General features: G+C 30.6%; 2 protein-coding genes across 3 annotated transcripts; one reads left to right on the plus strand and one right to left on the minus strand.

Annotated features, from left to right (window-relative positions):
* The first annotated feature begins 191 nt into the window (after nucleotides 1-191).
* Nucleotides 192-10422, plus strand: LOC123697863. The gene is made up of 15 exons (XM_045644423.1): nucleotides 192-330; nucleotides 520-657; nucleotides 839-924; nucleotides 1119-1253; nucleotides 1680-1800; nucleotides 2136-2202; nucleotides 2322-2467; nucleotides 3521-3685; nucleotides 3778-3918; nucleotides 4195-4376; nucleotides 4605-4749; nucleotides 4992-5126; nucleotides 9026-9162; nucleotides 9689-9808; nucleotides 10034-10422. Exons 1-15 carry the CDS (start codon nucleotides 228-230, stop codon nucleotides 10235-10237), a joined length of 2025 nt encoding a protein of 674 aa, XP_045500379.1. The 5' UTR covers nucleotides 192-227; the 3' UTR covers nucleotides 10238-10422.
* A 293-nt stretch (nucleotides 10423-10715) lies between these two features.
* On the minus strand, nucleotides 10716-12641 carry LOC123697904. 2 transcript variants are annotated; one of them, XM_045644476.1, is made up of 5 exons: nucleotides 12469-12641; nucleotides 12035-12391; nucleotides 11714-11945; nucleotides 11103-11366; nucleotides 10716-10844 (listed from the first exon to the last, which is right to left on the minus strand). In XM_045644476.1, the coding sequence occupies exons 1-5, from the start codon at nucleotides 12493-12495 to the stop codon at nucleotides 10768-10770; spliced, it is 957 nt and encodes a 318-aa protein (XP_045500432.1). In that variant the 5' UTR covers nucleotides 12496-12641; the 3' UTR covers nucleotides 10716-10767. The 2 variants fall into 2 exon arrangements, with proteins under 2 accessions (XP_045500432.1, XP_045500431.1); XM_045644475.1 differs by having other exon boundaries at nucleotides 12035-12407.
* Nucleotides 12642-12661: the final 20 nt, after the last annotated feature.

Genomic DNA, 12661 nt, shown 5'->3' on the forward strand with positions numbered 1-12661 from the left:
TTTTTGCGAAAAAGAAAACAAATTTGGATTCCCATTTCCCTGTGTAAATCTTATTTTTGGAGACATGTGAGGTGTAACTTAAATATTATAAAAAGGGATATGAAACATTACACAAATCTGTTATATAGACATTTGGTCTGTGTTCATTTAAAATAATATGTACCGGGTTAAAATGGAATAGGTATATTTTGTAGAGTATTGATTTATAGACAAATTTATATAAAAAAATGGATGCAAATGGATATGAAACTTTTGAATATCTTCAACCAAACAATGTAGAAAACACTGACCAACTATTTATTCTTCAGAATGATGGGACATTTCTTGCAAGTAAGTGAAAATCAGCATCTTATTTTATATACCTAATTAAAGATTTAATATATAAAGTACAAAATGTAACTTATTTGTTGAAAACAATTTACATTTTGCTCATGTTGCCAATTGAAACAAATTAATCTATTAGGAAAATTTATTACTATTAATTATAATAATATTAATATTAATTTTTGTTTATATTAGTGAATAGACCGGTCGAATATGTAACACAAGTACAAAATGTAGAAAATGTGTTAGAAGAAGTGCAACCTGTATATGATGTTGCACCTCAACAATTTTATGTTGATGTAAACAATTCAAATGAGTTAATTTCAGTACCAGGTAAGAGATTTTCATATTTAACGTTTAAGTTATTATTCGCTAATAATTTTGAACCTTTCCTATTATAATTGTATTGAAATAGAAAATATATGTGGTTTACATAATTATTATTTGCTATTGATATTATATACATTTGAAAAAATACCTAACTCTTAATTAGTTATAAATAATATTTTTCCAGATGAATTTATCTTACCCACAGAATCAAATAGCATGTATAGTAATAATTATTTGCTTCAACAACCTTCTAATTCTTCTGAAGTTCAGGTGAATATTAAATTTTATATTTACACTTTTTTTTAAACCTTCTATTGAAGGTTATCTCTTCATTAAAGCCTCCTAGACTATTGTCTATGATAAGAAATATAAAAAAAATTAGTCACACAAAGTTCACCGACTCATCTAGCAAGAAAAAAAGTATTTATATTTAAATATTATATTTGTTATAATGTTATTTACAGACGCAACAAACTGTTGGCCAAATAGCAGAAAGTGTTGTTGAACAGATGATTCTGCCTGATATGAATGTTCCTATGGGTGTAAATATTAATGAAAATTTAGAGACCAATGCTATACAAAATAATGGATGTACCGAGGTATCAATTATTGTTGATAATATGCAATTTATTTATCTGCAATTTGTAATATAAATGTAAAAGGAGCTGATGACAATATTATGTAGTTCATTTAGTGTTGGTTGTCACTTTCGCAACTTTATCTTAATATATATATATAATATATATAAATCTCGTGTCACAATGTTTGTCTTCAATGGACTCCTAAACCACATAACCGATTATAATAAAATTTGCACACCATGTGCAGTTCGATCCAACTTGAGAGATAGGATAGTTTAAATTTCAAATCGTTTTAGACAAAGCGGGCGAAGCCGCGTGCGGTAAGCTAGTACTTTTGTAAATATGAACCAGTAGATAAAAAAGAAGGTTTTCAATGTAATTTACATAGATAGTATGCAAGCAGCTGTTAAGATATAGGATAAATTTTATGATTTTATCTTTTAGATCACAATAACTGATGAACAATATAAAATACTAGAACAAAAAGGATGGATCCTATTAGATACTAATGATAAAGTTTATTTAATAGATACATTGGGTTTGCATGACATAAGTAATGATACTCGTAAGTATTTTATAACTGTATTGACCAATTAGCTGTGCCCCGCGGTTTTTCCTGCATTGCTCTGCTCCTGTAGGTCTTAGCATGATGATATATAGCCTATATAATAGCCTTCCTCGATAAATGGGCTATCTAACACCTAATGAATTTTTCAAATGGGAACAGTAGTTCCTGAGATTAGCGCATTCGAACAAAAGAACAAACAAACTCTTCAGCGTTATAATATTAGTATAGACTTGTAATGTTAATTGTTATTAGTGATTTATTTAATCATTATACATAAGTATTTGTTATTTACAATAGCTTTATTTCTTATTCAATCTTTTGTTTGGTTTCAGAGTTAATTCAAAAATTGAGAGCACAAATGGTCAGTGGAGAACCTAGCTACAGTGAACCATTTACAAGGTATTAATGTTTTAAAAATATCTAAACTTGAAGTACAATTTTAAATAGTATACATCTAATAATAATTATATAATTTAAAAATAAATAACAAATCCTTCGTATTTATTTTTTATTTGCAGTAATCAATTACCAGCTAAAATGGTATTAAATGAAGGTATCCCAAATAATGTAAATGCTGAGCAAGCAACTATCCCATATGTGACAGAGAACAGCGAACAAATTGAATTGCAAGCAATGGATATTCAGTCCTATCAAACAATTGATGGTATGTACATAATCCATACTAATATTATAAATGCGAAAGTAACTCTGTCTGTCTGTCTGTTACTCAATCACACCTAAACTACTGAACCAATTTTCATGAAATTTGGTATAGAGATATTTTGATACCCGAGAAAGCACACAGTCTACTTTTACCCCGGGAAATACGATAGGTTTTATCCCGGAAATCCCACGGGAACAGGAACTATGCGGGTTTTTCTTTGACTGAGCGGGCGTAGCTGCGGGTGGAAAGCTAGTAGTATATATCATTAAAACACAGATTTATTGTATCATAAATCTATTTACATATAATAAATCTGTAGAAGGGTCAATTCTGTACATTGAAAATATTGAAAAAATAAATACCAGGGGGTGTTACTGGATCGATACCAAACCCAAATATGTGATTAAAAAAATTTTTGTCTGTCTGTCTGTCTGTCTGTATGTTCAGGCATCACGTGAAAACTAACGGTTCGATTTCGATGAAACTTAGTATAATTATACCTTATTATCCTGGGCGTAAAATAGGATACTTTTTATTCTGGAAAAATATGTAGAAAAAATTAATCTTAATTTTTCAGTTTTATCCGTAGACGTTCCGTAGAACCGCGAACACATGTTGTTTATTAATATAGGCCTAGCCGTATTTGGGTCCAATCGATATTTATAAGATGTCATTGTCAGAGTTACTGAAAATGTAGAAATAAACCATCCACGCGAAGACCGACATCCGCGCGGACGGAGTCGCGGGCGGAAGCTAGTTAGTAAATAAAATATTATTATGTAAATATGTAACTTGTAATTTTGCAATGTTTCACTTTACTATGGAAATCGGGACTTATTTTAGATCTAAGTATAGGAAATAAGTACATATTAAACATGACCTAGGTTCTATTTTTTAAATGAAAATTAAAAAATCATTGCATTTGTTGCCTAAAAATTATATTTAGGTATTGTGTTGCTAACAACTAATTAAAAATAAAGATAAGTATTTTTGCTACTAATACCTTATTTGAGTATATATATTTCTAAATAGCATTGTCAATTTTTTTTATAGAACCAGAGGCCCTACCAATTTCTGATAAAAAAGTTCCGGATTTGATGCCCCTAGAAACAGAATTTCTTGAGAACACTATTAATGAACTGGCAGAGAAATATGAGAAAAGTGATCCAAGGATCAATAGTAACACAATAAAAATTAAAACCAAATTTTCGTTGGAAGGTAACCTTATTTTAATTAGAAATATTTTTCTTTGATGCTAAATAATGTGATTTTGGACGGTTATTAATAACTAAGATTTAACACTTTTTCAGAAATACCTGAAGAAATTATTATAGGTAAAACAGTAAATGGTAAAAGGTTGGTCGCGAGAATTGCTAAGCCAAAAGAACCTGAACCACCAATAGAACAAACTACTCCAGAGGACATATCAAAGAAATGCAAGCCTAAAACTTGTATGTATTCATAACCCATTGAGCCCCAAGCGGCCCGATCGGCCCCAGACACAATAGATTTTCTATTATGTCTGTGGTTCCGGGGCCTGATAATCATATTATTATATCAATACGACTTTGACCTTTAAATATAAATTTTCCATAAATTATTGAATTGTTGCAACGTTTTATAACGTTTTTTAATTTTTCAGAAAAAAAAAATACCGAAAAATCTTTTTCTTTATAACATCAACTTATTAGATGTGTGTAATAATAGGTAAATTTTATGTTTTTTAGACCCAACGGTAAGTGCATTCCACCAAAAAATAGAAAAGATAATTCAACAAGCAGTTAGAGGTAACATTAAACCGTTGAGCGAAGAAGAAGTATTTGCAAATGTGGATAAAGTTATCCAACAATTGTTACGGGTGCCGGCGTTCAAACCCGCGGTTATAGAAAGGAAATTAATTTTGACCAAGGTATATAGTTACAACTACTTATATAGTCAAAGTTACGAATTGTAAGCACAAATAATTTTCGATTGGAAATCTCGATTTTCTTATCTCTATTGTATGTTGTGTTTTGTTACATTGTTTGACTTAAGAAAATAAAGAGATTTGAAACTTATCAATTTAAGATTTACTGACTAATACTCAGTTAAAATTACTTTTAGTTATGGATAATATTATATTTTTATTTCTTTCCAGATTATACTTACAGAAAATAAAGATCAAACCTCTACTGAAGAAAGTGATCCAATGATTATTACAGGAAAAGTAGTTCAACAGGATGAGAAAAAGTGGGGTTTCCAATACATACCAGATATGCTAGAAAAGATAAAAGAAATGAAAGGTAAATTTAACCACCACACCATAAAATAATGAATTAGACATACTAGAAACCAATTAAGGATTGCTTATATATAATGCCTAACTACCAGATTCATATAAGCTTGAGCACGAAAACTACCGTCAAAGTATTTCTTATAGAGCATTTGACGGAAATTTAAAAAGCGCCCCTGTCGTGCGTAATGGGAACAAACGTAGAAATTTCTGCGAATATTAATAATCTAATTTAATTTATTGTGTCTGTAGAGGATGAGAAGGACAAAGAGACCAAAAGGCTGCACGAAGGTGGCGATGTTGACGTCACATTCCTACAAATTCACGTGCAAGAAGTGAACAGCCCAGATGGCCTAGCACGCATGTCTATTACATTGAATAAACGAGGTTTGTTTCTTGCTTGATTTTAATTGGATTGATTCACAATTTAGTATAGCACCCGGCAAACTTTTTGGCCAAAAAGTAGCGTGGTGGGGAAGTTTGCGCATCAAGTTTTAGTACATTTTTATAGCTTCCCCCACCACGCTACTTTTTGGCCAAGATGTTTGCCAGGCGCTATACTATAACTAGTAATCTATCGTATGAATAATGTAAATACCTACTGCTTCAGCTACGCCCGATAAAAAAATAGTATATGATTTACGTCGGTAGTTTCATGAAATTGTTAAAATCGATACAGTAGTTATTGAGTTAATTCCTTATCGTCGTCCCCGGAGAATAAAATGATAACAGCAAAAACACAACTTTTCAGGAGAAATAAAAAACCGATAATTGTCTATAACTCGCAAAGCAATAGACGTAGAGAGATAAAAAAAGGCTCAGTGCTAGCTAATTTTTTAACATTTTATTATGTTTCAAAATATTTTTAATAACTTTAAGAGAACTGAAGATAATTAAAATTTAAAAAGTTAGTAGCATTTGACTGAAATGTATATTTACTAATACATACCATGGACCCAATAAATATCTAGAGGACTTATCATAGCCATAGTAAACAGCGTAATTCGTTTCTCAGTTCCCAATTTAGTCGATAGATGTCACTCGCAGTATCATTTGGCATTTTTTTTATAATTGAATGGTTCTTGTCTCAACTAGATGTCGCTTCTAAAAAAAATCAATGTGCCAAATAGTATCTTGACGTAAAATATAATACGCAAAAAACGTAAACTATAACGTAAAATATAAAACGTAAAATATAAAACGTAAAATATAAAACGTAAAATATTATAAAGGCAAGAGGCGGCTCGTGACAAAATTGTACGGGTGTTCAATTATTGAACTAAAACAAAGAAAATACAGTAGCGTAGTTAATTCATAACAAAAAAAAATGAGCACCACATTATAAATGTCTATTTAAACACTAAAAATTATAAAGTACAGGCTATTTCAAAACGAATTCAATGATTATCAATTAATAATTAGAAAATCCCTGAATTTGCTTTCGCGAGCGTATTTTTATTGTTTGTTTATAATATAGGAGTGGCAACTGGCAACGTCGCGCGCTTGTCGCGCGCAATTGCTGCTGTCATGCGATGCGGCAACATCGCGGTTTCGCGCAGGACCTCCGCAGGACTGTCGCAAAATTTCTCTTTCACTCTTATTGGATTCCGTATTTAGGCATTTGATATTCGTATTGGAGTTTAGGTATACGATAAATTTAATTTTAAATTAAAGATATATTAATTGTTAAATGAATGAGCACAACTTTATTATAATAATTATTTATGAGAGTTCACTGCCCCAGCGCTCCTTAGGATGAACCGCCTATTTTTTCACTTCGATCATCGCTGTTCGAGAGTGACTTCGTGACCACCATCATGGACCACGCTGCTATGAACTGTTTTTATCTAAGAATTACTCGAACAAGTAGAGCATAAATTTCAACGTAAGACGTATAAGTGTCTGTAGCTGTATTGACTCAGTCTCGTACTTATAAACTGATGGACGCTGGTTCAAATCATCGCCGTACATCTAGATTTTTTTTTCTTTTCCCGTATTTTTTGCTCATATAAATATGTAATACTGTTTACAAGGGAATAATTAAGAAGAAAAAAGATATAGACATTTTTTTTTAACAGAAAATAAAGAATATATATACACTACTCTGATCACTATGTCGAATGTTTGTAGTGGGTGTCGAAACCTTATTAAAGGTACTCACTTCCTTAGATGCTCCCTATGTTCTTTAGCGTATGACTTGCAGTGCGCTGGAACCAACCATAAGAGATTTTATGCCATGTTACCTGAAAAGAAGTCTTCTTGGAAATGTCCAGCATGTCTTTGCCAGCGACCCAAACTTGATAACACCAACACAGTCAGTCGCTTACGTCAGTGTGAAGCGTACGTGTTTGATCAAGCGGGTTACAAATTAAATTCAAATCTAATTGAAATAGTATATCTTGTTGGAAGTTTTTATTAGTGGTGCTTAAGTTATCAAAAACAATCTGATTTGTGGACGAATACGCGTTATACATCACGATTTATTATTAAAATTAACATTGGAAACTTTTTGCGTAAAAGTGATAAAAGTGGTTGACGGTATATTAAAAACAAAAGTTACAAATTAACATTGTCATCTATCGTGACGATTTACCAGATACAATAAGAAACATAATTTCGTTGAAAATTACAAGACACTCGTAGCTCTGTACAAAGTGAACTGGACTTAAAACAGTTAGTAGGAAGATCGATCCTGACAGGGGTCATATTATCAGAAATTTATTACTATATTTTTTTTTTCTTAATTACTTAAATTTTCCAATCATTATGAAGTTTGCCTGTTGCAAAGCTACAACAGAAGGCAGCGCTGGGATTTTATCTTGCCCTCATTGTAAACGAAATTATCATATTGCATGTTTGTTCCCAACTGACAAAAAGAAACAATTGACAAGCGAATTTAAAAAAAAATGGTTTTGCCCTGAATGTTCCACTCATCAGTCAAGATCTCTGAATACTGAAAATACCCCAGTACGCTCATGCGCTCAATTGTTAGAACGAAGTCCTGATAACATTACAACACGTAGAGGTGGCACATCTTCTTTTAAATTCCCTATCGCTGTGAATAATAATGCATTATCAGCTGACTCTATTCGAGAGATTATATCCGAAGAGATGGAAAAGCTGCGGCGCTCACTGGAATCATCAATTATGAATAGGATTTCGTCAGATTTAAATTGTATAAAGCAAGAAATTATTAGTTTAAAAGACAGTATCACATTTATAAACAGCAGATATGATGATTTCAGCAAAACTATTTCAACGCTTGAAAAAATTAATAATTCTAATTCGTAATTCTGCACTAAGCCCTGTGAGGAGCATTCAGAACGCTCTTAACTAAAAACTAAAATAATTCAAAAACACCGGAGTTTTTAAAACAACGCCCTCTAGATGTAATAATTGAAAATCGATAGTTTGCTGTTTCCATAGTTCTAAAATTGGTCACTAGTGGTGCTTTTAAAGCTGCAAATTAAATAATAAGCTCAAATCAGAGCGCCATCTAGTAATAGTCTGAAATTACGGGGTACGATCTCTAGTATGACCATTACCAGTCCACTAGATTATATTCGTCCATGTACATACTTATCATTTTATTCTCGTTTATATTGGACATATGCATTAATGGATAATATCCAATGAACTTTTATTCTGGGGTTTTTTTAAAAAACAATATAAGAGTAATCAACTATTATTACATAAAAATGAAAACAATAAAAAGTAATAAAAATCAATCTTCCTGATCATCATCGTGATCATAATGTACATGGTCAATACGAATGGCACCAAAACATATTTTTACGAGAATAAAATGATAATAGGCGTTCATCATTATTTCGCAGTTTCTTTTTTCCGAGAATATTATTGTAAAAGTTATTACCACATAAAGAATGAAGAAACTTTTTCGCTATCATATTACTATCTTTTTTTTTCTAGTACGAATATGTTCTGGGAAAAAGCAGTGAATATTATTGTAATATCCTATAACTTTGTTGATTACAGGAGAAAAATTCCAAAAAAAATTGTATAGATGTATTAGGCTACGTAGGCTTCAAATATCGAATAACAATAAAACTATGATAATGGCGATTATCATTTTATTCTCCGGGGACGGCGTTATATAAAAAATACAAATGTTTTCTCTGTATGCAAATTTTTATGAAGAGTGCATTTTATTTATTAAAATTCAATAACTTTATCGCTATTTTATTGAATTTTTTGACCTATGTTCAATACATACATAATTTATTTTTTATAAAAAAACTTGGTACAAAAATACTTTCTGTTTTCAGTCATTCTTCTAAAGTCTAAAAAGTTAACTGAACTACAAGAGAGACAAATACCATCCCCAAAACTCAAACCAGTGTTCGCGTGTACGGCGTGCGCGGCCGTGTTTAAGAGAAAAGCGCAATTAAAATGTCACTTACAGGTATGAAATCATATTTTGATGATAATAATTTACTTTTAAATCCATACTAATATTATAAATGCGAAAGTAACTCCGTCTGTCTGTTACTCAATCACCCCTAAACTACTGAACCAATTTGCATGAAATTTGGTATGGAGATATTTTGATACCCGAGAAAGGACATAGGCTACCTTTTATTGCGAAATATGTACCACGGGCGAAGCCGGGGCGGACCACTAGTAATAATATATTTTTAATGTTATTGCTAATACATATTAGATTTGCTGTATAGTCTTATATTACTTTCTACTGTTGTCCGCTGCTTCGCCTCCGTAGTTGGAGGCAATTCCCGTGGGATCTAGATGTCTTACGGCTGTAAAAAGTAGCTTACCCTACTATCACTAGTCACAAAAATGAAGATATTATATCGATCCGTTACGACGTAAAAGAAAGACAAACCTACAAACACGCTTTGGAATTAACAATTATTAAGATTTTTTTTTTAATTCCAACGTTTTTAATAAAGTGCCTTTCTTTTTTCTTATAGGTTCACAAAATGGACTTCGATTTTGATTCTCTTCTCACAATTCATTCTAAAAATACCAACAACCCTTATAAAGTTGTAGAGTTGGGTCATAGAAAGGAATTTGTATGTAATGAATGTCACGTAAGTTGTTTTCAATTTTCTTTGTAGTAGTTTTATGTTGTTTTGCAGATATAGAAACATGTTACAAATTACCTATATACTTCTCGACTCATAAGTAAAATATTTTTTTTTTTGCAAAAGGTGCAATAATTTTTCTTTCTTTTAAAAAATAATTAAAGGCAATAATAAATTATTTGACGGTAAGGTAACAAAATAACACACTCCTAAATGTAACTCACTTTTTAGCATAAAACATCAAGAGTCAGCATGATGCTCAGACATATTAGATCACACTTCAAAATGTCTGACGAGGACACAGATGAAGAAGAATCAAATGACAGTGAACAAACAACAGATGGACGATATAAATGCAAGATGTGTTCTTCTATATTTTTGTATGCGGGTTCACTTTCAAAACATCTTTTAAGAAAGCATATCAAAGTTGGATAAAAGATTTTTCTTTTTTTCATAGTATAAATGAGCTGTATAAGTAACTAATATACTTAGGATATAATACAAATTATATGTTTGAATGAATTGACGATGAATGTACCTATTGTATGGATCTCAATGTTGTTGTTAATAAAATATACAATTTATTTATTGAATAAAGAATGAAATTTTACAAAACACAAGTTTTGGGCCTTGCTTTTTTAACAAATACTAATGCATGGTTTTATAAGAGTAATCTTATAATCCTACTAATATTATAAATGTGAAAGTTTTTAAGGATGGATGTATGTTTGTCACTCTTCCACGCAAATACTACTGAACCGATTATAATAAAATTTAGCACACATATAGAGGATAATTTGCGGTTTTTATCCCTGAAATCTCAGGGGAACGAGACCTATGCGAATTTTTCTTTAAAAACGCGGGCGAAAAGCTAGTGTATCATAATAATCAAGGAGAACAATAAAAAAATTGCTTGCATAGAAAACTGTAATAAAGTATATACACTTTAACATAATATTTAACATTTAAAAGATATCAGAAAAATCTAAGCCTTCTAGTTCTTCCATTTCATCAACTTGTATGGTAGGTGAACTATCAATATCTGAAAGGAAAAGAAATACTCAATTATTTAAATGATAACAGAAAGTAAGGTTTTATATTAAATTTTATTTTCGATTCAGTAAATTTTGTTATTTAATTTGGATTGTGATTTTCAAATACAAGATACATTGAGTAGTAAATTAATTTTAATGTTTACAAAAAATAATGAAAATCGTGGTATATCTATTATCTAAATTAATAACATTTTATTTCAATCATGCAGCTTAAAAAAAGAATTTAATTGAAAGCAATCACTAACCTGATATTTGTTTCTCACGCTTTATAATCATAAATTCCTCATTAGACATCTTTACAAAACCATTTGGCAATTCTTCATCATTTACAATTGCCATGCTATAAATGTAGTATATATTACTTATTGTAATATTCAGGTAATGGTTTTTAAAAGCACTGCCAGTTGTTAGCACAGTTGGGTTTTTGAGGACTAGAGCACAATATTCCGATGCTATATATGGTGCGAAGATTGTCCATGCATCCCTGTGCAGGGTGCATTTTATGTGACCTGAAATATATATAATGTATGAAATTTTATTGGGTCCATAAACTTATTATTTTTATTATTCTTTATATTATTCTTTAATTGCCTTTGATGACATAGCATGAATACAAATTCATATTGGATACATGTAATTATAGAGATCTTGTCTTGGAAAATAATTTATAAAACATTAACATGTAAAATAGAAAATTCCAAATTAAGTAGGTATCTTAATTTCAAAATAATAAACAGACTGCACCTCTTTTAAGAAAATACTAATTAATTTGGAATTATAGTTAAATCTTTAAGGTAATTGAATGTAATAATTATAAATTCATGTAAATAAATATAAAATAGCTAATTAAAATTACCCGTTGCATCTCTTAATGTTATTAAAGGGTCTATAGCAGATCTATCTATAGTTTCTACAAAAGCTTGTACAATTTCCGCCTTCCTTCTCCTAAGATTGCCTGCTAATGCCTGTTGTTTTATGGATTTGATTGTGTTGACATTTTTAATACTTTTTGTATCTTCTAAAAGCCTCTTCCACAGGGGTGTTTCAAAAAGACCTTGTTGCAAATTATTTTGTGTTGAGTCTATGTCCTAAAAAATGTCATGTATAAGTAAGTATTTTACTGTACAGTTTTTATAAAATTACATATTGGATACATGGAAATAAAATTTATAAATACCTGTGACAGTAATTCCATCTGACATAATGGATTGTTGTTTGTTTCCTCCAAAGTTCCTGTGAGTAAACCAGCAGGACCAGGAAACTTTCTTTTATTTGTGTGATCAAAATGTGAATTTATAATTTTTCTCTTGGTATGCTTTGGTGATATTTCATTTTCATTATTTGCTTTTCTTTTAAGCTCTATTGCCTTATCACCTATTTTATTTTGAGAATTACATTCTAATTTGTTGTTAATCAAAGGCACTTGTTCTACCGTGGATAAATCAATAGTGGTTGCATTTCTGCTCTGAAGCTGTGGTGTTTTAACAAGTTTACCCGATTCGGACACCTCAGGCAAATCTAACTGGGATAATACCTGCAAAAAATCATACCTTCATCATCATAAACTTAATGCTTAAAATAAATTATCCGTCAAAAGTTATTACTATGTACCTGATCATAATCATCAGATTCAAACATTATTAATTAGATAATTAGCATACTGTTATTTGTAATTTGACTAATGTTTTGCACAATGTTTTTTTTAGGTATTGTATTTCTATTTTCTAATTTCTGTTCAAATTTCCGCAAATTCAGTTTTCAATTTTCATCACTTTCATGTCAGTTTCAACTGTCAACTTGCTCT

This window comes from Colias croceus, chromosome 15 (assembly GCF_905220415.1).
Source record: "Colias croceus chromosome 15, ilColCroc2.1".
NCBI lineage: Eukaryota > Metazoa > Arthropoda > Insecta > Lepidoptera > Pieridae > Colias > Colias croceus.

What these genes read in the sequence shown, in the direction of transcription:
- LOC123697863 (XM_045644423.1), top strand. Translation starts at nt 228, where the DNA reads ATGGATGCAAATGGATATGAAACTTTTGAATATCTTCAACCAAACAAT. An exon ending in CTAATTCTTCTGAAGTTCAG is followed by an intron (nt 925 to 1,118) that starts GTGAATATTAAA and finishes TGTTATTTACAG; the next exon opens with ACGCAACAAACTGTTGGCCA. An exon ending in GAAATGCAAGCCTAAAACTT is followed by an intron (nt 3,919 to 4,194) that starts GTATGTATTCAT and finishes TATGTTTTTTAG; the next exon opens with ACCCAACGGTAAGTGCATTC.
- LOC123697904 (XM_045644475.1), bottom strand. An exon ending in AGATGGAATTACTGTCACAG is followed by an intron (nt 11,946 to 12,034) that starts GTATTTATAAAT and finishes GACATTTTTTAG; the next exon opens with GACATAGACTCAACACAAAA. An exon ending in GCGTGAGAAACAAATATCAG is followed by an intron (nt 10,845 to 11,102) that starts GTTAGTGATTGC and finishes TTTTCCTTTCAG; the next exon opens with ATATTGATAGTTCACCTACC.